This window comes from Cetorhinus maximus, chromosome 11 (genome assembly GCF_964194155.1).
Source record: "Cetorhinus maximus chromosome 11, sCetMax3.hap1.1, whole genome shotgun sequence".
Taxonomy (NCBI): domain Eukaryota; kingdom Metazoa; phylum Chordata; class Chondrichthyes; order Lamniformes; family Cetorhinidae; genus Cetorhinus; species Cetorhinus maximus.
The window spans coordinates 90,318,389-90,339,520 of NC_135889.1; the positions used below are offsets into that span (position 1 = coordinate 90,318,389).

The 21,132-nt window shown below is 42.7% G+C and overlaps 1 protein-coding gene across 5 annotated transcripts in view; it reads right to left on the reverse strand.

The window, feature by feature from the left end:
* LOC144686773 (nck-associated protein 5-like) overlaps nt 1-21,132 on the reverse strand; it is a 673,917-nt gene that overhangs the window by 360,814 nt on the left and 291,971 nt on the right. Inside the window, exon 1 of one of the 5 annotated variants that reach the window (XM_078552427.1) lies at nt 15,455-15,597. The exons of the other annotated variants lie outside the window; for them this stretch is intronic. Coding sequence (XP_078408553.1) covers nt 15,455-15,546 — 92 coding nt within the window. The 5' untranslated portion in view covers nt 15,547-15,597. Of the gene's footprint in view, nt 1-15,454; nt 15,598-21,132 lie in introns of those variants that run through there. 5 annotated transcript variants of the gene reach the window in all.

Here is a 21,132-nt window from a genome sequence, read left to right on the forward strand (position 1 = left end):
TTTTTTCTAGCATCAACCACTGCTGAAGTTTGGGGGAGTGGGTCATGGTTGTGGTAAATTTAAAAGGCTAGTTTCTCTACAGAAGGGAAATGGATAAATTCAAATTCTGGCACTGCAACAATTGCCCTCTCCTCCACTTCACACTCCATAACCAGCCAGAGGTAGACACTCGAGCTGTGCTATAAAATAGTGTGAGCATCTGCCCAAAATATTTAAATGGCCCTGATCCAAGGAAATGGACCAGGGTTGGAGGCACAAATAATGGCTGGGTAGAGCATCCTTCCCATGCACTTCCACTGGCAGAGAAGGGCCACCATGGAAATGTTGGTCTTGTGCCCATCTCTTTGAAACTGAGGTCATGGAGTTAATGAAAATTATTGAAGAGATTTTAGCAAAAACCATTTCCTGTAACAAAAGCAAACCTGCCTAAAAACAAAAAAATTTTGAATATAACTACGGATTGAATTCAGCTGCCGGAACATTAAAGAACCTACATCTTTTAGATGTTGGCGTTTGTAAACATGGATAAGTTAACTTTCTGTCAGATCTCATAAATCCTGCAAGTGCAACTGTGGCTTTTCATTGCCCAGAATACGCAAGAGGAGCCTCGAAGGCAAAGTTTGTCAAGCACAGTTAGCGAACCAGAATTCACACTGATGACAATGTCTGCAAGAACACTATTTTTGTCGTCAAACGTTTTATAATAAATGTGCATATTATTATATACTTAGCCGTTTAACAGTTGGAGGGGATGAACACATTATATCATTTAATTAGCAACAGACTATAAGAAGCAGAGTTGTGTTCACATTTTGAGATAGCACGTTATTACTAAACCAGTTATGATATTAATTAAATTGAGAGCTGCCAAAAATCTTTGAGAGTGATATTCAATGTACCTCCACTTGTTTTCAGAGATTCATAGAATTTACAACACAAAAGGAGGCCATTCAATCCATCATGGCCTGTGCCAATTCTTTGAAAGAGCTATGCAATCAGTTTCATCTGCCTGCTCGTTCCCCATAGCCCTGCAAATGTTTCCTTTTCAAGTATACATCCAATCCCCTTTCAAAAGTTATTATAGAATCTGCTTCCAGCATCTATTCAAACGATGTATTTCAGATGCTGACATGTGCCACCAAACTCATGGCATCTCCACCAGCCTGATCTCCAGGAGCCCTGAGGGAACCTAATCCCTAATTGGCAGCAGGAACCCTGCTTCGGGGCTCCCGGCTCCACGCAGGACATTTAATTCTAGGACTTCCCTCGCTTAAGGGCCTCAATGGGTGTTCTGGCAGGAAGGCTGTCCTTGAGACTTTCTGCCCATGACTTAATCAGGAGGAGGCATGGAGGGCCTCATGACGCACCTTCCCACCTGATCAACCCCAACCCTAACCCCCCCCACCCCCGCCTTCAAACTTACCTCAAGGGAGTGGGATTTGAACACACAGCCTTCTGACTCAGGTGACAGCACCACCGGATGAGCCATAGCTGATACACAGAACTGAAATTAAAGTTCTCCATCCTTATTCAGGCATAAAATGGTTGCTGGGCCTACAAATTTCAGCTGGCATCCTTCTGTGCCTGATCTGCTCTGCAAGTAAACAGACTGGTGTGTTGGATTTAAGTGGGTGTCTTTTAGTGTCCATGGTTCCTGCCCTAAACAGGCATTAGGTGCATTGCATATGCCAATTGGTGCCCTAACACCAGTTTGTAGATCCGCAATGCAAAGTCTGGGACAAATGCGCAGAGTTGAACCATGCAAATTCCATCTAGCTGCACCAAGTCCTGAGATTTCCCTAACACTAGAGCTAAATTTCCCTCTGCCCACTTAGCAAGTGCTTGTTGCATATTCCTTATAATGGAACAAGGGCACCAATCCCAGTACCAGGTCAGGAAAACAGAATTTCTGCACAGCACCTTGACGAGGGGGTTTTGATGATTTTTCCCATGATTTTCCTATTTTGTTGCCGATTTATGTCATTTGAAAGATATGTCCGTTTCAAAAGTGAAAGCATCACCATGAAATGACAAAGAAACTAGCTAACCACAAATACACAAGGATGGTGAATTGATAAGCAATTGAAATCACAAGTTACTGGAGGAACCTGGTTTGATAACTGGGTGCCATTTTAGACTAAAAGCCAATGACAAATGCACAACACTCCCAGTCCAACCCAACTGTCCTTCTGGCAGCAGCAGGAATCCATTTCTTGAAAGCTGCTGCAAGATTCAGTGGCTTTAATTCTAGCCCACTAAACAGCCAGTGCTGGTTTAGTGGTGTGACATCAGGACATCAGTAACATTAAAAGCTGACTAATACAAGCATCGAAATTAAAATTAGCTCTGTGCACATATGTTTTTTTTAAAGTTGCTGTGTTACCAATGGGCATCCAAGTAGCTTTACAAAAAGCAAAAGTGGCTTAGAGTGAAAAGTTGTGTGTAGAAATACAGTGCTTGAAATTAGATCTTTATTAACAGCAAGGTAAAAGCAGCTGGTCTTTGGTAATGTTCAGTTAGCTTCCACACAGTTTGCTCTGCAATTCCTTCTACTCAAGATCCCTGATTACCTCATTAATATTAAAAATGTAATTAATAATGTTGCTCAAGGAAACATTTAGAAATGGAGAGTAAAATAAACTGAGGACAATTTGGGAAAAACTACAGTAAGTCGTCATTTAATGTTGCCCCATTTAACATCATTTCATTTCAAGGTCGGTAAGTTAATGGGGCTTGTATCCCACTGAGTGTCACGAGATTCTTTTTAACATTGTTTCCTGCGTGAACCGATTGGCGCCATTTTGGAGCAGCCTCCCCACAACCCCCGACCTCCGAGTTGTGGCCTCCCCCACTCCACGGCCTACAAGTTTGGACCCCTCCCCATTCCCAGACCTCCAAGTTGCGGCCTCTCTCCCTCCCTGTGCCTCCAACTCCTTAACTCACCCTCTTACCGCTTTCCCCTCCTGGACTTGCGTTCCTGTTCAAGATCCAGATCCGATTCAAAGCCCAAGCTCTAATGTTGTTGAAGTGCGAATCCTGAAAGCGCAGAAGTGCCAAGCTGTGGCTGCTACAATCCATGTGTTTTTTTTTTGTCGAAACGGCTCCTGACTCGCTGCTCTTCTCCTGAGCCCTTGCTCACAGCGAAAGTTCAGGAGAGGAAAGCGTTGAGCGGGATTACTTTTTTAAAAAAAACAAGGATTGTAGCAGCCCCAGCTCAGCACTTCTGCACTATCCAGACTCGCGCTTCCTCAACATCGGAGCTCGGGCTTCGAATTGGATCCAGATCTTGAACACAAGTCATGGAGAGGGAAGCGAGGAGAGGGTCAGTCAGGGAGCGGGAGGTTCAGGAAGGAAGAGCGGCCACTACTCAGTGGGTCGTGAGTGGGCAGAGGTCACAACTCAGAGTCAGGAGTGGGAGCAGGTCACAACTCGGAGGATTGGAGGGGGAGGGGCCACAACTCAGACGTCGGAGAGGGAGAGGGACCATATATCGGAGGATCAGGGAACGGGAAAGACCACACCTTGGGAGGGTTGGGGAGGAGGAGGGTCTGCAATGACCAGGAGGACCAGGAACAGAATGTTCAGGAAGCCAGATGAGCGGCGAGCAGGAGGTACTGCAAGTAGAAAGTTATTTTATTTTAAAAGAAAAATGTAAGTTTAAAAATATAAAAGTTATTGCTGAAAAGAGAGACATGTTGAAGTTTTTCATCTTGCACTCATCAAGACACTTGAAGATTACCAATATAAGGGCAAGACTTGTGCAAGACGAAAAGCCATGTCTCTTTTCTCAGCAATACTCAAGTTCTGTACTACCAAACAACTATATAAAAGTTATTTCATTTACCAATGTAGGAATTTAGTAAAGTAAAATGTTGCAACTTACAGGGTATAATGTTTTAATATTTGCTTTTTTCTGATATTGAAGGTCCTACATAACCTAACAACAGTTTTAACATTGATTCCTTTGGAAACCAGTGTTTCACTTAAAGTCATTTTTGATTTTCAGGAATATAATCACAACTTTAAATGAGAACTTACTGTAGTTTGTTCAGTTGGAAATTATCTTTTTTTTCCAAGTTCATTCTTGGGATATAGGTGTTGTTACAATAATGAAGTCTATAAAATTATTATATTTTGGGACTATAGCTTTAAATTTGGATAATTGGAGTGGGTTATGTGACCTGTCCAGCAGTCTGCCTGACAGTAAGCCTGGGTTGTTTGATTGGTAGAGATCAAAGAAAAGTTTATGTTGTTTTGCTGAGAGTAAGGTGCAAGATATTCACACTTAGAGACAATGGTAGCAGTCACTGAGTTTACAATGAGTATCTCTGAGGTCCGAATTTTCATGGAGTTATGGAGACTCTGCTGCTGATCCAAAATGGCACCGGGACCCCAAATCCAAAAGTCTCGCCTCATCATTAAAAATGGCACACATTTGCAGAGCCTCCTCAACTCTGCTTACAATTTTCTGGCTGGCATGGATCCACAAATGTTACCTTCAGTAACAGAAACAGCTGCAGCAATTGTATATTTGCCTATTTCCAGCTTCTAGATCTAGCCTCTGTCATCTTCAGCCTGCCTGTACTGCACCACTGGGATCATCTTCCGAGTTCTGATGACTCTGTGTCCTTTTATATGGTTTCATCCAGTTTCAGTCTCCCCAGAAGTTTTGGTTTCCAATCTTAGTTTCAGTCTTAGTTTCCTTAGAAACTGGGAGGGTCAATTTTCTTTTTCAGTTTCCCTGCCTCAAAAAAATACAAGATTTGAAACCATGGATTCCATCGCACTGGTATTTGATTAAGCACACAGCAGAGATGGTGTAACCTATCAAAGTAGGGCTGCTTCATTGTATTAATATACACAGACACTTGCAAAACATAAACCGTTATTACTGTGGATCTGGATGGTAGCTCACATCTATGGTTTAGTTGATTCATTCTTGTGAATGCTGCTCCTGAATCACATTGGCCCAGGGACCATCAGCTTCAATCCACATCATTACAATGAATTATTGCATGGCATGTTTCATAGCAGCCAGTTACAAAAGGAGGAGGAAGACAGAGATGGAGGCTTGCCAGGTACAAACATAATTCTGGGGAAGGACCTACATTTCTACACAACTTTAAGAATAGAACATTGTCTAATCGCTTTTCTTACATGCTGTAGCCTTCTCAATTGTGTTCTTTGGAGGCAAGTTTCCAAGTTGGTTTTCGTTTTATTTCAAACTTAAGCTTTTACTTTAAAGTGGTTCTGGGGTAGAATTTCCTCTTTAGCCCTTAAGCACTAAATAATTGTCTAGACTGAGTGCACTGAGAAAAATTGGGTAGGGAGGATCCCTTGCCCCAATGCAGTCCACATGACTTTCAATCCATTAATTTAAATAGACACTAGAATTGGGCCTCCCACATTCTACCCTCTGAAAATTTGAGGTCATGCAAATCTCTTCTGCCTGTGACTTGAATCACATCAAGTCCTGCTCACCCATCTCATTTATATTGGCTCCCGGACAAGCAATTTCTCATTTTTAAAATACTTCTCCGTGGTTTTAAATCACTCTATGGCCTTGCCTCTCCCTATCTTTGCAACCACCTTCAGTCCTATAATGCGCATCCCCCAGAACTCTGTGCTCCTCTAATTCTGGCCTTTTGAGCACCCCTGATTTTAATTGTTCTACGATTGGAGGCTGTGCCTTCATCTGCATAGACCCCATGCTCTACAATTCCCAACTGATATCTCCCCGCCACCTGTCTCTTCTTCTCTTTCCTTCTTTAAGATGTTCCTTAACACCTAACACTCTTACAAAACCTTTGGTCTGCTGGCCCTAATATCATCATCTATGTGACTCAGTGTCAAATTTTGTTTCATAATACTGCTGAAAAATATTTTGGACGCTATTATGTTAAAGGTGCTCTATAAATACAAGTTATTGTTGTTGTTACACACTTGTGATATTCCCCACTCAATAGGCAGAATTTTCCCTTCATGAAACTAAGCGCAGTGATGGGCGGATTCAGCAGCACACACCCTGCTGTCCGGGATGGCAGGAATTCGCGCCCGATTCTGCACTTGGAGGGTCATTAATTACGGGGTCATTAATTACACAAAGACGCATATGGGTCCGATTCACCTGGCGGGTTGGAAGCTGATTCATCCGCCCGCCATCAGCTGGTGGGTCAGGACGTCATACTTAAAGGCCAATCCAACACACAATCTCCAGCCCACCAGGAATGTCTGGCAGCCAGAAGAGGAAGGCCAAAAGCCTAAAGAAGAAGGCAGCACCCCACTTCAGGCACCAGGTCCTCCGGCCTAATCTGAGGGGTGCAGGCACAAAGCCACCTGCGCGGTCCGAGTCAGATGATGAATCTCTGGAAGCGGCCACCAAATCAATGCTGGAGATGCAATGACAGACGACAGAACATCAGGCAGAGATTCAACAGTCACTCAGCAGACTAGAGCAAATAATGGAGAAGTCTGTCCGCGTTCTGTCTGATGTCATGGCTCCGAGATGCGAAGGCCTCGAGGTCACCACAGGAAGGCTGGTGACCGCCATGGAGATCTTGGTCCAGCAGGTCTTGCTGGATGTGCATTCGGCCCTGCACTCCATGGCCCACATCCTAGTGGGCACCATCAGCATGTAGGCGACAAGGGGACAAGGCACCTTGACCTCCCTCCAGATGCACTATCTCCTGCAGGAGTCATGGCGGGGCTCTCAGGCACCCACAGGGAGGTGAGCATCAGCCGGACACCCCGTGGTCTCCTCTCAGGACACTCCAAGGGTGTGTAGCCGATCACAGCCCTCTCTGCCTGTGACCCCTTCCATTCCAGCTTCTCAGGCTGCTGAAGGTGCTTCTACCCCTGAATAGGAGAACCTTATCAGGCCGGGGCCCTCCAGGCCTTGGGCCACCAGGGTCATCACAGACAACAGGACGTTGCAGTCAGCAGGCTGCTTCCACCTCTGCTGTGGATGTCAGGGCTGCACCCAGGAGTAGCAGTATGGTTAGGAAAGTTAAGACAAATTGATGTCACTTTTGGGTCACGGGTGTGCTAGACATGTAAATGTACTGCACTTTTGCTAATACATTTGATGGCTATGTGAATGTCCTTGTCAACTGAAGGCATTGTGATTTTATACTTTGGAATCCTTTTATTTCGAGGTTTAGCCTTGCTCCTGCTCAGTGATAGTGTTCCACTGTGAGATTCACATTCCTATGATGTCAACCTCAGTTGAACTTGTCTCCACAGCCTTGTGTGATGTCAGGAAGATGTGTTTAGATCTTTATTGGAAGTGTGTGATGTAAGCGTTTCTAACTCTACTCCCTCAAGGAACACCATTGAGTGAGGGCAGCTCATCTAGCAGATTTTTTGTGTCTCCTCGGTGGTAGTGGCGGAAGAAAAGACATGATTGAGAGGAGGAGATCCCTAGGCATGTCCACATCTCAGTCACAGCAGTGCTGGATCATTATATGGCGGCGAAGGCTTCAAGTCTTCTCTCACATCTCTCTTGTTCCTAAGTGGGCTCTCAGTACCCAGAGTGACCTCACGCTGAGTTCAAAGCAAAGATCATAGCCTGGCAATTCATGAGGCCAGAACGTGCAAGTATGAATGCGGGACTCATTCTCGCTGCAAGTGGGTGGACATCCAGAGTTGAAAGAAGATGGCATTGAGATTAGGTGAGATGTGGCCATATTCCCTCATTTCACTTTATTCTTCCTGGAACATGTCAACAATTACATATCATGGGCACGTTTCCCACATCTTCCTTCCTTCATTGCATGATTGTGCTCGTACTGACCCTCAGCAGCCTTGCAAGGTTCCTGGGCCTCCAGATCTTCATCCTCCGATGGGCTCTCATCCTCTGGCAGTGGGTCACCTCTTTGCGTTGCCAGATTATGAAGGGCACAACACACTATGACAATGTGGGAAACCCTGTTGGGAGTGTATTGGAGTGAGCCACCAGAGCAGTCCAAGCATCTGATGAGCATCTTCAGAAGCCCTATGGTCTGCTCTATAAAGGGAGCATGTGGAACTGTGAGCAGCATTGTACCTCTCCTCAGAACAACTTTAAGGGAGACGCACCAGTGTAATCAGCCAGCGTTCCAGTGGGTACCTCTTATCCCGAAGCCATCCCTGCAGATGTAATGACTCCTTGAAAATCTCAGGCACCTGGGAGTGAGTCAGGATGTAGGAGTCATGGCAACTCCCAGGGCACCATGCACAGACTTGCAGTATGTGCTTCCGGTGATCATACACCAGTTATACATGGATGGAATGACAGCCCTTGCAGTTTATAAACATTAGGGCCTGCTGCCATGGAGCCTGTATAGCCACATAGGTGCAGTCTATTGCACCCTGCATTCTTGGGAAGCCTGAGATGGCGGCGAAGCCAGTGAATCTTGCAGCCTGGCTATATTCATCCAGAGCAAACCTGACATAGTGATGGGCTTTCCTGTAAAAGGCATCTGTGACCTCCTTTATGCATCGATGTGTTGCAGACAGAAGTGCCGCACAGGTCCCCTGTTGATCCTTGGAAAGAGGCAGAGGCCAAGAAATTGAGTGCTTCAAAGCCACTGGCAGGGGATACCCTCCAACTCCACATGGTGTCAGGTCTTCACGAAGAATGTTGCGTGTGTGATGTACCAGATCTCGGGATAAGTGCAGAGGTGCATGGCATTGCCTCTCACTCACTTTTAAATAGGAGACTCTTCTATGAAAAACCCTAGGTCTGGCAAGTTTCCTCCATTGTCTGGGTCTCTCCTCCTGACCCTCCTGTTCATGCTGTGGTTCCACTTGACCATGTCCCTCCTGCTGGAGCTGTGCACAAAGTTGCCTCTCCCTCCTTCACCTCCTCCATTGCATTAGGACCCTGACAAAGGCAGCATTGAGCCCTGGATCCATATCTGCTTTTGCCTTCTCTCTGAAAGGAAACATTAAAGACATTAATGATTCCAGGGCAAACTCAGAAGATGACACATTTGAGGACTGTAAGGGTCCATAGTTTTTCCTGACCTACTTGCATGGTGGCTGATGCCGGCTTGTCCCTGAGACACTAGCACACACATTGAGGTGACCAAGATGGCATCGCAGATATGTAACATCTTGAGCCCTGTGTGGGCTGCTAAAATTTCAGTGAGACGAGTGACCCAACCTAGCTCTGTGCTCCAAACTCTGATGTGGCATATTAGTGCCCAATCAGTCACTCATAGTCAATGAGTGGATGCCCTCTGTCCCATTAGAAGTGTCAAATCTAGTGAACACATGATAGACCTTCATTGATGGAATGCCGTATACGATACAGCTGTACCTCCTTCATTATTGCCTGCATTCACAAATTCTACATTCAAGTAGTACACTTGAGATGTGAAGCCACTGAGTTCTGAGTAGCCCTTTAACAGTGCTAATGAAGCCATTGGCTTTCACCGCAAGGAGGTCTTCCTCCTTTCTTTCTAAGCAGACTCCTGTAGCAACAAGAGGTTAAAGGGCGACCTCAAAAAGGCCCCCCTAAGGTTCACCCTTCTCCCTCACTGCCATTCCACAGCCTTCCCTCCCCATTGCCCCTCTCCTGTTCATCAACTACACCCTCGCCTCACAGCCCACCCCCGATTGAAGTGCTAGTTTATGAAAGTGGAGGCCTGCATGAGTACCACAGCATAGTGGTGTTCCTCAGGACAATGTAGGCTAAAAGCAGGCGCAGTCCAACCCTACAGCCCCAGGAGGGTGGCGTTCATTGCAACAAGACTGTTGCAGTGCTATGGCAGGTAGGCTATGTATGTTACACTCACCTCGAAGTTACCAGCGAACTGAGGTCTGACTTGTGCACGCCACCCCTTTTCAAACGGGTTTGAGGCCAACATAATTTCATGTCAAGATTGGAAGGCCTAACAAAATTCCAGACAACAGCTGTTTTAACGAACATTCATAACATGTTAATGAATGCAAATGGTGTTCATGACACTAGTTGGCAAGATAACTGACCCACCATTAACCCACCATCAGGAGAATTGCAAGCTGTTTTTATGATGGCAAAATTTGTGACTTTTTTGCCTGCTGCTGGATTCTCCACTCCCGCCCGCGGCAGGTTTTGTGGTGGGCGGGACGGGAAAATTCCGCCCAATGTTCCTCTTTGCGCTCAACCCTGGTGTTGCTTTATGGCCAAGCATCAAAGAGGAAAGCAGTGTCTGAAATAAAATATCCATCAGTATCAGAGGCATTGAAAAAATAAGCCATTGCATTTCATTTTGATTTAAATGTTAAAAATTCACAACTGATCAACCTCAGAGACAGCATGACCATAAGACCATAAGACATAGGAGCAGAAATTAGGCCAATCGGCCCATCAAGTCTGCTCCGCCATTCAATCATGGCTGATAAGTTTCTCAACCCCATTCTCCCGCCTTCTCCCCGTAACCTTTGATCCCCTTACCAATCAAGAACCTATCTATCTCGGTCTTAAATACACTCAATGACCTGGCCTCCACAGCCTTCTGTGGCAATGAATTCCATAGATTCACCACTCTCTGGCTAAAGAAGTTTCTCCTCATCTCTGTTCTAAAAGGTCTTCCCTTTACTCTGAGGCTGTGCCCTCGGTTCTAGTCTCTCCTACTAATGGAAACATCTTCCCCACGTCCACTCTATCCAGGCCTTTCAGTATTCTGTAAGTTTCAATCAGATTGCCCCGCATCCTTTTAAACTCCATCGAGTATAGACCCAGAGTCCTCAAACGTTCCTCATATGTTAAGCCTTTCATTCCTGGGATCATTCTTGTGATCCTCCTCTGGACACTCTCCAGGGCCAGCACATCCTTCCTGAGATACGGGGCCCAAAATTGTTCACAATATTCTAAATGTGGTCAGACCAGAGCCTCTATGAGTCAATGAATGAATTCAGATTCAAGGTGCAGTGGAACTATTGACAAAGATGACTGGGGAGTTTAGACAGAAGGAAAGAAAAAATTATCTACCTAGCACATACAAGTTGCTCTTATATTGGTTTTGTACCATGCTTTGACTGCCTTTGTCTCTGATCTTATGCAGCCTGCAAAAACCCCAAAAGAGCACACCCAATTCACTGAGAATGGCTATCATGGAACTCTGCTAAAAAACATGGTCTTCTTAGTGGCTGACCTTAGTGAATTTAGTAAGTTTACTTTGTGACCATCACCAGACCTGCATTTCATGGCAAAGTAAACACAAGATAAAAGCAACTATGGGAACCATTAAAAAAGATTAACTGGAAAAACTGATGATCATCTGAGAAGTGTTAGCTATTGGTTAGGAGTAGCTACAACTAGTGAAGCCAATGACCAAAGAGAATATTGTGAGCAAAATAGAAATTGAATCAATGGAGTTTGTCAAAATAAAAGAAGATACAACAGACACAAGTGGAGATCTTAAAGATTTTGATTCAAACTGATACCAAGGCTGACGGCTGAGGAGAAAGGGGAGGCAAACAAAGGGGGATGGTTAGATTTTAAAAGAAGGAAATAATTAGACAGGTCAGTTTGATGGCAAATACTTCAGCATTCAAAATAGCTGGATCTGTCAAGTTATATTCCCTGGTAACCAAGAACAATGTCTCGAATATAGTCAGAGCAAAAGCGAGAATATTTGTGTCATAAGAGTGAATTGTACCATCTTGCCAAAACATTGTAACTTCCTTGTGTCAGTTTGATCAACTTTGTTGCATGGCAATATCATCCCACTGGTACAGCTGCTCCTTCTTTGAACAAACAAGCTAAGAGTATCCCCTATGTCCTTGAACGAGTCTGAAAGCAGTATTTGTACAGCTAGAATAATATGCTAATTCAGGTATTTTTTTTTAACCTCAGAGTTCATATATATATTTTAAAAGAACAAGACAAAAGTTCAATGACTGGTCTGTGCTGAGTTAGCTAATCTCAGTCACGATAGCAGCTGAGTCCTAGAACTGGACCACTGAACTGGAAAGGAACAATGAGAAAGAATTCCTGTTCTTTATTGCTATCTAGTGGCTCCTTCTGAATCATGCACATATGCAGACATTTCCTCTTTTCTGTTTTTAGGTTTAACGGCCTATACCCAAAATTATGGGCATGATTTATCGAAGGAAAAAAAGGATCAGGGCCTTGGGTGTGAGGGAGGTAAGAGATTGGTGGTCAGAGGAGAGTGAGTCGGTGGGGGGTGGTTGTCAATGTTGAGGGACTGGCGATCAGAACGGTCTTTATGGTAGGGACTTACCTTTCTCTTTATGTAAGAGAAGTTTAGGGTTAATTTTCCCTGAAGCAACTAGCACAGGCTGCAAACGAACTAGTGCCTGCTTCAATCATGGGTAAAGAATACCACTTTGTTTTTACCTAATATAGAAGATGCCACACTTCTGGATGGGCATGCATACAAACATATGAATTAAGAGCATAAGTAGGAATAGGCGACGCGACTTCTCGAGCCTGCTCCACCATTCAACGAGACCATGGCTGATTTGACTGCAACTCTACACTGCCGCCTAACGTGATAACCTTTTACCCCCTTGTCAATCAAGAATTACTCTACCTCTGCCTTAGAAATATTCAAAGACTCTGCTTCCACCGCCTTTTGAGGAAGAGAATTCCAAAGACTCATGATCCTCTAAGAGAAAAATATTCTCTTCATCTCTATCTTAAATGGGCAACCTCTTATTTTTAAACAGTGACTCCTAGTTCTAGATTCTCCCACAAGAGGAAACTTCCTTTCCAAATCCATCCTGTCAAGATCCCTCAGGCTTCTTGTATGTTTCAACCAAGTCACCTCTTACTCATCTAAATTCCAACATGTACAAGCCTAGCCTGTCCAACCTTTCCTCATACAACAACCCACCTATTCCAGGTATTAGTCTAGTAAACCTTCCCTGAACTGTATCCAATGCATCCTTCCTTAAATAAGGAGACCAATGCTGCACACAGTACTCCAGAATGTGGTCTCACCAATGCCCTATCTAACTGAAGCATAACCTCCCTACTTTTGTGTTTAATTCCCCTCGCAATAAATAATAACATTCAATAGCTTTCCTAATTACTTGCTGTACCTGCATACTGACCTTTTGCAATTCATGCACTAGGGCACCCAGGTCCCTCCAAATCTCAGAAGTCTGCAATCTCCCACCATTTAGATGATATGCTTCTTTTTTATTCTTCCTGCCAAAATGGAAAATTTTACATTTTCCCACATTATACTCCATTTGTCAGATCTTTCCCCACTCACTTAAGCTATCTATATCCTTTTGTAGCCTCCTTATGTCCTCTTCACAGCTTACTCTCCAACCTATTTTTGTGTCATCAACAAATTTCACAACCAAACCTTCAGACTCTTCACCCAAGTTATTTATATAAGTTATAAAATTTTGAGACCCCAGCACTGACCCCTGTGGCACACTATTCGTTACATCTGACCAATTTGAAAAAGACCCATTTATGCTACTCTCGGTTTCTTGTTAGCTTGCCATGGAAGTGAGCATGAGCTATCTGTCCAACATTTTAAGGCTTTAGAAGGTTGCATTGTGCCTTAAAAATTGGAGCATGCAGGACTCTGGTTAAGTAGAAATTTTGGGAACTGTTATAACTGTGTAACTGCAATCTTGTGTGTGTTTAAGTTAGTTCTTCTTTTGTTAATAAGTGTTTTAATTTAATTTTTAAGATTGCTAAAGGTGGTAGTGAACTCATTACTTCTGACTTCAGTGCACATGCCTTCTCGTAATAAGTACAAATTGCAAAATCGTTGTGATAGCCTGGCCAAGTTTCCCTTGTGGATTTGGTCAGCCTGCAAATACCACCTGCCATACCATAACATACTCTTGTTGTGCTATATATTTTGATGCCTACACCGTTACAGTTAAATCAAGCCAGCTTCCAAATGTTTTAGGGTGCATTTACCCTCCAGCCCTAATGCTGATGTAAAGGGTTTTCCATTGGGAGAGATTAAACTGAAACAGCACCCTTAGCAACCTGAGCTAACACTCACTTAATTGGAGTGACACCCAAAATGGCTCTACCCTTCAATGCTCACCACTTTCCAAAAATGAGAGGCTATTTTGCTCGAGAGATGCTAAGGTTGTAGTGTTCTTGCACACTTGACCTTCCTCGATGCCCCTAAATTTTGACATTGTGGCATAAATAAGACCAGTTCCAAGTGGTGCGCCAATGTTTTTCTCATGGCTGCCCCAAAATAATTGCAATATCAACTTATTTACATGAAAATCAAAATACAAATGTTTTAAACTCATATTGACCCTCTTTTATTGTTACGTGACTAAGCAAGCTGCATTTAGCAATTACGGGCAAATAGAGTGGCATTAAGATTCCTACGAAAATTATATGCAAGCACACATGCATATTTTTACACAGTGTTGTTTAGGATATTGCCAGACGCTAGGGTAGAAAAACAATATGTGTGGCACTGCAACAGTCCAAGTTCAGCTGTGATCATCAGCCTAATTAAATAGAAACTGAAAATACACCTTTGTATGGCTAAAAGACTAACTACAATGTTTAAGAGCCAGCCTCTTAAATTGAAAATTCTCATCTCTGTAACAAATTGTGTTAAGTACATCTTTAAAGTTCCTAAAGAAAAAGTTTTAAAAAGGATTGAAATAACATAAAAATACTTGCTCAATTCTTGAAACTAGTTTTCAAGCCTACAACACCATATTGCAAACTACTACCCTTTCATTACACAGCTACCAGTCACTTGCTTCAATTACTTTTGAAACAATTATAGGGGACAAACATTGAGTCTGCATCGAGCTGGAACATTTTTGAACAGAATGAGAAGAACAAAAGACATGCGAATCACAAACTCAACACAGTAACCATTATGTTATGTTTTGAGGAATTGCACAACGTCCTAAAGAAATGGATTTAGTATTGAAACTAAACATACTTGACATAGGAAGCCTGACTCCACAAAAGCAGGAAGTTCAGATTAAAGTTGCAGGCATGGGGACAAAAATTTCTCTTCAAACTGCAGTAAGCTGTAATCAAACTTGATTTGTATCATTAATTAAATAAAGCACAAGTGCACTACATTCTTAAAAATCAATTGTTTTCTGGCACCATTCTTCAATGTTGCACTTTTAGTTTTATTAACTGCTCTATATACACATATCTCCACAAATACAAATCTGGACGATGTGGTCTAATCTGCTGTCTTATTTCTCATTGTGCACTCCTGCTTATTTTTACTGAGAAATTATTCTAACGCTAGTGAGGGGAGAATTCTTCAAACGTTCAGAGTCTGAACTCTGAGTGGAGGTTAGCAGCATTTCAGCAAAGAATCACAACATGTTTAATAATCATTAGAAAAGAAATATACCCCCAATATTTTTAATAAAAATCAATTATTTTTAATAAAAATCAATCATTTTAACATACATTAAAAGTATCCCATCTTAAAAATATTTTTTGACACACAGATAACCACTGTAGTTACTGTTAGAAATTGCTTACTACCTGAAGACAGCTTCTCTCAGCTTCAGCCTAAACTCAGGTTCTTCTGTGAGGAACATCAGTGAAATTGACGTCTTGTATGGGCTCTGAGACATTGTCAGTACAGTTCCCTCACTGGCCGGTATAAGTGACTTCTTACAAAAGCTGCACAAGGACTGATCTGCTTTTTTATATATATATAAAAGGAGCATTAGGCTGATCTCACACTGTGCAACTCCGAATTAGTCCACATGGAGCCTTCATTACTCATAAATTTCAATTCTATGCAGAACATATGGGATAAGCTATACCAACAGTTTCATCCCCCTTCATTCTTGTATGACAGATTGCTTCCAGCTATATAGCATGTGGTATTTTGCACTTTTAGTGGGAAGGATATTTCTTTCTCGCCAAACATTTGCAAGCATCTGACCTACATCATCATGGAGACAGAATCGCTCTTTAATCCACTGCCAAATAACTAGTCGCTGAAACCCAGAGCCCTGCCTAAAACAGGAAAATTAATCATGTGATGAGGAAGGGGTCCCTCCCTTCTTTTCATGATAAATAATCTCGTATGTAAGCCACTTTCCCAATAACGCTACAAGTGATAACATATTTTAAAATATAATCTAATCAGGAAACAAAATTTGCTGCATGGATTCAACACACCACTCAAGACAAAAAGAAAGAAAACATTAAAATCATGAAACAAAGCAACCCCAGCAGGGATTATTAAAGAAAAAAGCAACATGGGAATCACACACGTCTTTCACATAAATCCACAGTGCCTCAATCATACTGGACAGTAAATTATTATTGACAATGGCAATGTGTCATTTACAGACACATGCAAGGATTACCTTAAAGAAAATGAGAAAAATAAAATAGATCTTTTAAGCATAAAACTGTCCAAGTGGGGTCTGCTGATTGGAGAGAGCTTTGGAAGTTTCATGTCTATCAATGTGTCATTTATTTTTTAATCATTAAACAGACTAAACAGCTCACTAATTGGTATTTTTTCAATCATTTGTAGTTCAAATCTTCAGATGCCTTCTTAGTGGCTTTAATATAAGAGCGGAATGTTGTGGAGATGACGGGGATCTCGACCGCTGACTGGAGAGCTGGGGAGAGCCCCACATCACTTCTTTTCACGAAGGCCCGTTGCATCAAGTGTCAATCAGGCACTTAAAAGGCCAACGGATCACTGGGGATGGGGAGGATGTCTTGCTCTCTGATTGGCCGGAAACTCTATTAAATGGCAGCGGCACTTGGGAGGCAATGGCTGCTGAGGGTCATTAGATCCAAGGCCAGAGGTGAGTGATGGTCGGAAGGGGGTTGTGGGGAGGGGAGGAGAGTCGTGGGGGAAGGGTGGGGAAAGGGGACAGCAGCAAGAGCCAAGTGTGGCTCTCAGTGCTTACTAATGCCAGGTCCCTTGATCAAGCACTGTGAACAAGGGACCTCCCCAACCCCCAGGAGCCTGCAAGCAAACATGCCAGTCCCTCGCCCGCTGCCAGGTTAATACCAGCAGAAGTGATTGGCCACTCAATGGCCTCAACTGCAGCAGGACAGCAAGGTGATTAAATGCCTCCCCATCATCAAACTCACCATATGGAGGGCACAAGATTCCGCCCTTGGACACTGTTACGTCATATATACTAGCAGGGCTACTTTACAATAAACATAAATCATTGCACTAAAATTATATAAGATTTTATAGGATTGACCTAGTTTTATGGGCTATCAGAAGGCAATATTAGAATATGCTGTTCAATTTTATTGCTACATTTGGAGATCTACAGTATAATTGGAAAAATCTGGAATTCTGATGCATAACCTTGTTCTCAATCTACCTAAATTCACCCAGTAATAAATATAATTCTGTTTTCTGAATTTCTATGTGCCAATTGACTATAAACTATATATAAACACACATACACATGTGTATGTATATATTATATATATATATCTAAAAAATAATAATTTTGCATTATTTAACACCTTTTTATGACTGTTCTCCAGATTTTTTTCTCATCAACACGTTGCTGCTGCAGAATTAACTATTTCAATTTTGATGAAGCCTAGGCTGGCTTTAAGCACTCTCAAACTATGTCTAATACTTTTAGATGCAGTGCAAAACTGTGCGCTAGATTTTCAATTTCAAGGTGGATAGCAGGAGTCAGTGCTATGGGACTTCATCGCAGTTATAATCAAAACAGAAAGGCTCTCCAGCCCTCAAACCCCCTCACACCTCACATTCTCCCTACGCCCCATCCATGCCACCACATGCCCCCCACCCCCAGCCACCCCATAAGGCTTTTCATACCACGAATGCCAAGCTATGCCCCCACCTGCCCCTAATGGATTGCTGGGCTCTCAGCCAAGAATACATAATGAGGCTTGGCTGAGGGCCCAGAAACCTATTAGCCCATTGAAACACCTAAGCCTCAAGAAAAACATTTGTTTGATTGACATATCTGGTTCCCTGATCTATGCTGTCAATTTCACAATATTTATTTACAAAGGATGAAGAGGTTTCAAGGCTTGCCGTTTCAGCTATTGATACTTTAAAGGGTATGAATGATTGATACTTTTATTGGGCTGTTGTAAAAAGGAGGTTTTTTTAAAGAAATTGTAAAGTTATCAATGATTGACTGGTTTGTTTTAAAGCTTTTTTAGCACATACCAGACTCACCACAGGGCTCATTGCTTCTAGAGTGTATAGTGGGCATGAACTTACCATAGCTTGCCATGAGGGGAATGAGGGACCACAGGGGTTGTTGGGGGCATACCTTGTCATGGGCAGCATGAGGAGGTGGGTGAGGGGCATACCTAACTTACCTTTCTTTTAACACACATAGCTTACTTTTCAAAGGTATGCAGACTATGGTTCATGTCACATCTGAGGTGCTGTGAACTACCACACTTTGAAAAGCTGGCCTGACTGAAAATTGCAGAGAACTAGGACATGCCTATCTCAACAATGTAACCAGCTAGGTTGGGCATGCAGGGCATGTTAAAACACACTCCCAAAAAGTGAAAACCCCGAGAGTGGGTCGGGGAATCCTGGAATTGGGACTGTCCGCTATTTTTAAAGGGCTCATGAGTCATCCCAACTCGGCAAAAATCCAGCCCTATGTCTATGCTGCCCAAATAATGCGCTTCAGCAACACCTTACTCAGACTCTTCTGACTGAACAATTGCAAAAGTTTTATATTTTACACAGCACACTGTCAATCTAGTGCGAGTTGATGCCAAATAAATACAATATAATGCTCTGGGTCCATGCTCAGCAGGATTTCAACCTATGTTCCCCAAATACACTTCATATAGGGCCTTTGGAAACAGTGTAGGTTAATACACAGACCCCATGCATGGAATCCCAGGTAAAATGCACCATAGTTAGTGTTGCAAACCTTCCTAGGTTGTGCATGAATCTCCAGGAATGGAAGCTTAATTTCCCAGGCACTTCAGTCAGAAACACAGGAGAAAATCAGTAAGACCCCTGTCATGAAGACATGCTTATGTCAAATAATGGTTTTTAACCTACAGGCTGGAAACCTGAACTGACTTATAAAAAATAGACTTTTTTAAAATCACAGAGACTAAGGTGACTTGACAGCACAGCCAAAGATGACTACCCCAATTTACATTACTATACATTCAACATTCCAATCTGTTGGAGTGGGGATGGCATGCCTACAAAACCCAAAGACAATGACTCTTGGGGAATGTAAGAACCCACATCTCCTGTGCCATTAACAAGGCATTAAGACAATTAAGTCCATTAAGACAAATCACTTGGACAATAGTATCCAGGCATGGCCTAATCAAGTTATCCTTGGGATAGTCAAACAATGACCTTATTTGGATCCCCCTGGCAGTTGGAGGAGAGTCACATGCTAAGCCAACATTTTGTATGTTTTAAGCACATGTTTCGGCAGCAGAACTGGGGACAAGCAGCTGAGAAACGGAACCAACCCACCTGGCAAACCTTGAAACCTATTTGTTGACTGTGACCATCCGGGGATGTCCCTGTTGCAGACAGAGACTTCTCAAGAAAGAATTCAGCCCAGCACTACCATCTCCAGAAGAACAACCAAATCAGCCATCAACATCTTTAAATCAGAAGCATCAGGACCCGCTAAATTCAGCCCGAAGCCAGCTGAGTCACGCAACAACAGACTGTAGCTTGTTTATACTTTTTACAGACTCTCATTTGACCAATCTATCCTTCCTCATTCTATAATCTATATTTTTGTGTGCATGAACTTAGAGTATGTATGTGTGCGCGCGCATGCATGTGTACAAGTGCGTGTGTATGTGAAACTCGGTGCATTGTATTAATTTACATAAATTGATTTAAGTATAATAAAGGAAAATTCTTTCTTTGTGAAACTCAAGAAGACCTGTCCGATTGGTTCTTTTAGCATCACAGTCCATAAACAGTTAAATATTCGCTAAATTGGCAAGGACATTACTTTCACACAAAACAAATGTTACTGTCAAACGAGGAGACACAAAAGAGGGGAGCCAATCGACCCTTCTCACCTCGTCATAACATCACCTATTTCCACTTGCATAACTTTGTCAGACTCTACCATTGCTCAGTTAAACTACTTTGAAACTCTCATCCATGCCTTTGTTGCCTCTAGATTGACTATTTCAATGCACTCTCGGCCAGTTCTCACAAACTACCCCCCATCATCCAAAGTCATCCAAAATTCTGCACCAAGTCCAGTTCACCAATCACACCAATGCTTGCTGACCTGTGTTGGCTCCTGCTTAAGCAAGACCACAATGTTAAGTCTCATCCCTGTTTTCAAATCCTCCATCACTCACCCCTCCCTAACTCTGTAATTTCCTCCAGCCCCACAATCCTTTGAGATGTCTGCGCTCTTCTAATTGTGGTCTCTTGAGCATCTCCAATTTTAAACACTGCAGTATTGGTAGCCGTGCCATCAGTTGCCTCTGTAAACCTCTCTGCCTCTCTAGCTCCCTTTCCTCCCCGAAGACACTAACTGAAACCCATCTCTTTGACTAAACTCTTGGTCAGCTGCCCTAACATCACCTTATTTGGCTTGGTGCCATATTTTGTTTTATAATGCCCCTGTGAAGCATCTTGGGGTGTTTCATTACGTTAAAGGCACTATATAATTACAAGTTGTGTTTGTTGTTGTTGTTGGAAATAGAGCTCTGCCAAATATCCATTCATGACACAACATCACACAAAAGGCCAATTCAGTAAAAGTCAGTTGCTATTAATACTTTTGATTTCTATTGCATTGAAAAATACAAGTATTATATTACTACAGTAAAAGTCCATATTAACAATAAGTAATATTGCTGTCTCCCTCAGTCAACTTAAACTCCATTAAGCTATCCAGCATTCGATCCTTCACAAAATGAATAACTCCTTTTTTATTTATCACTAGTGACATGAATGTATTTGCTCCAGATACTATGACAAGGTTCTTCTCCCGACTGGTTCTGTACTAGTGTAAATAATGACACCTCCCTATAAAATAAAAGTGGACATTCTTGGCTACAGTCCTTCAATACAGCAAGTATAACTTTCTTCCTACTTCACATTATAAACTTTCTCTTCTGAAAGCAGTAATTCATGAATTTGCAGTACTGTGGTATCTCAACCAAGTTTTTTTTCCATGTGAGCCTAAAAAGTCAGTCAAGGAAGGCTATTT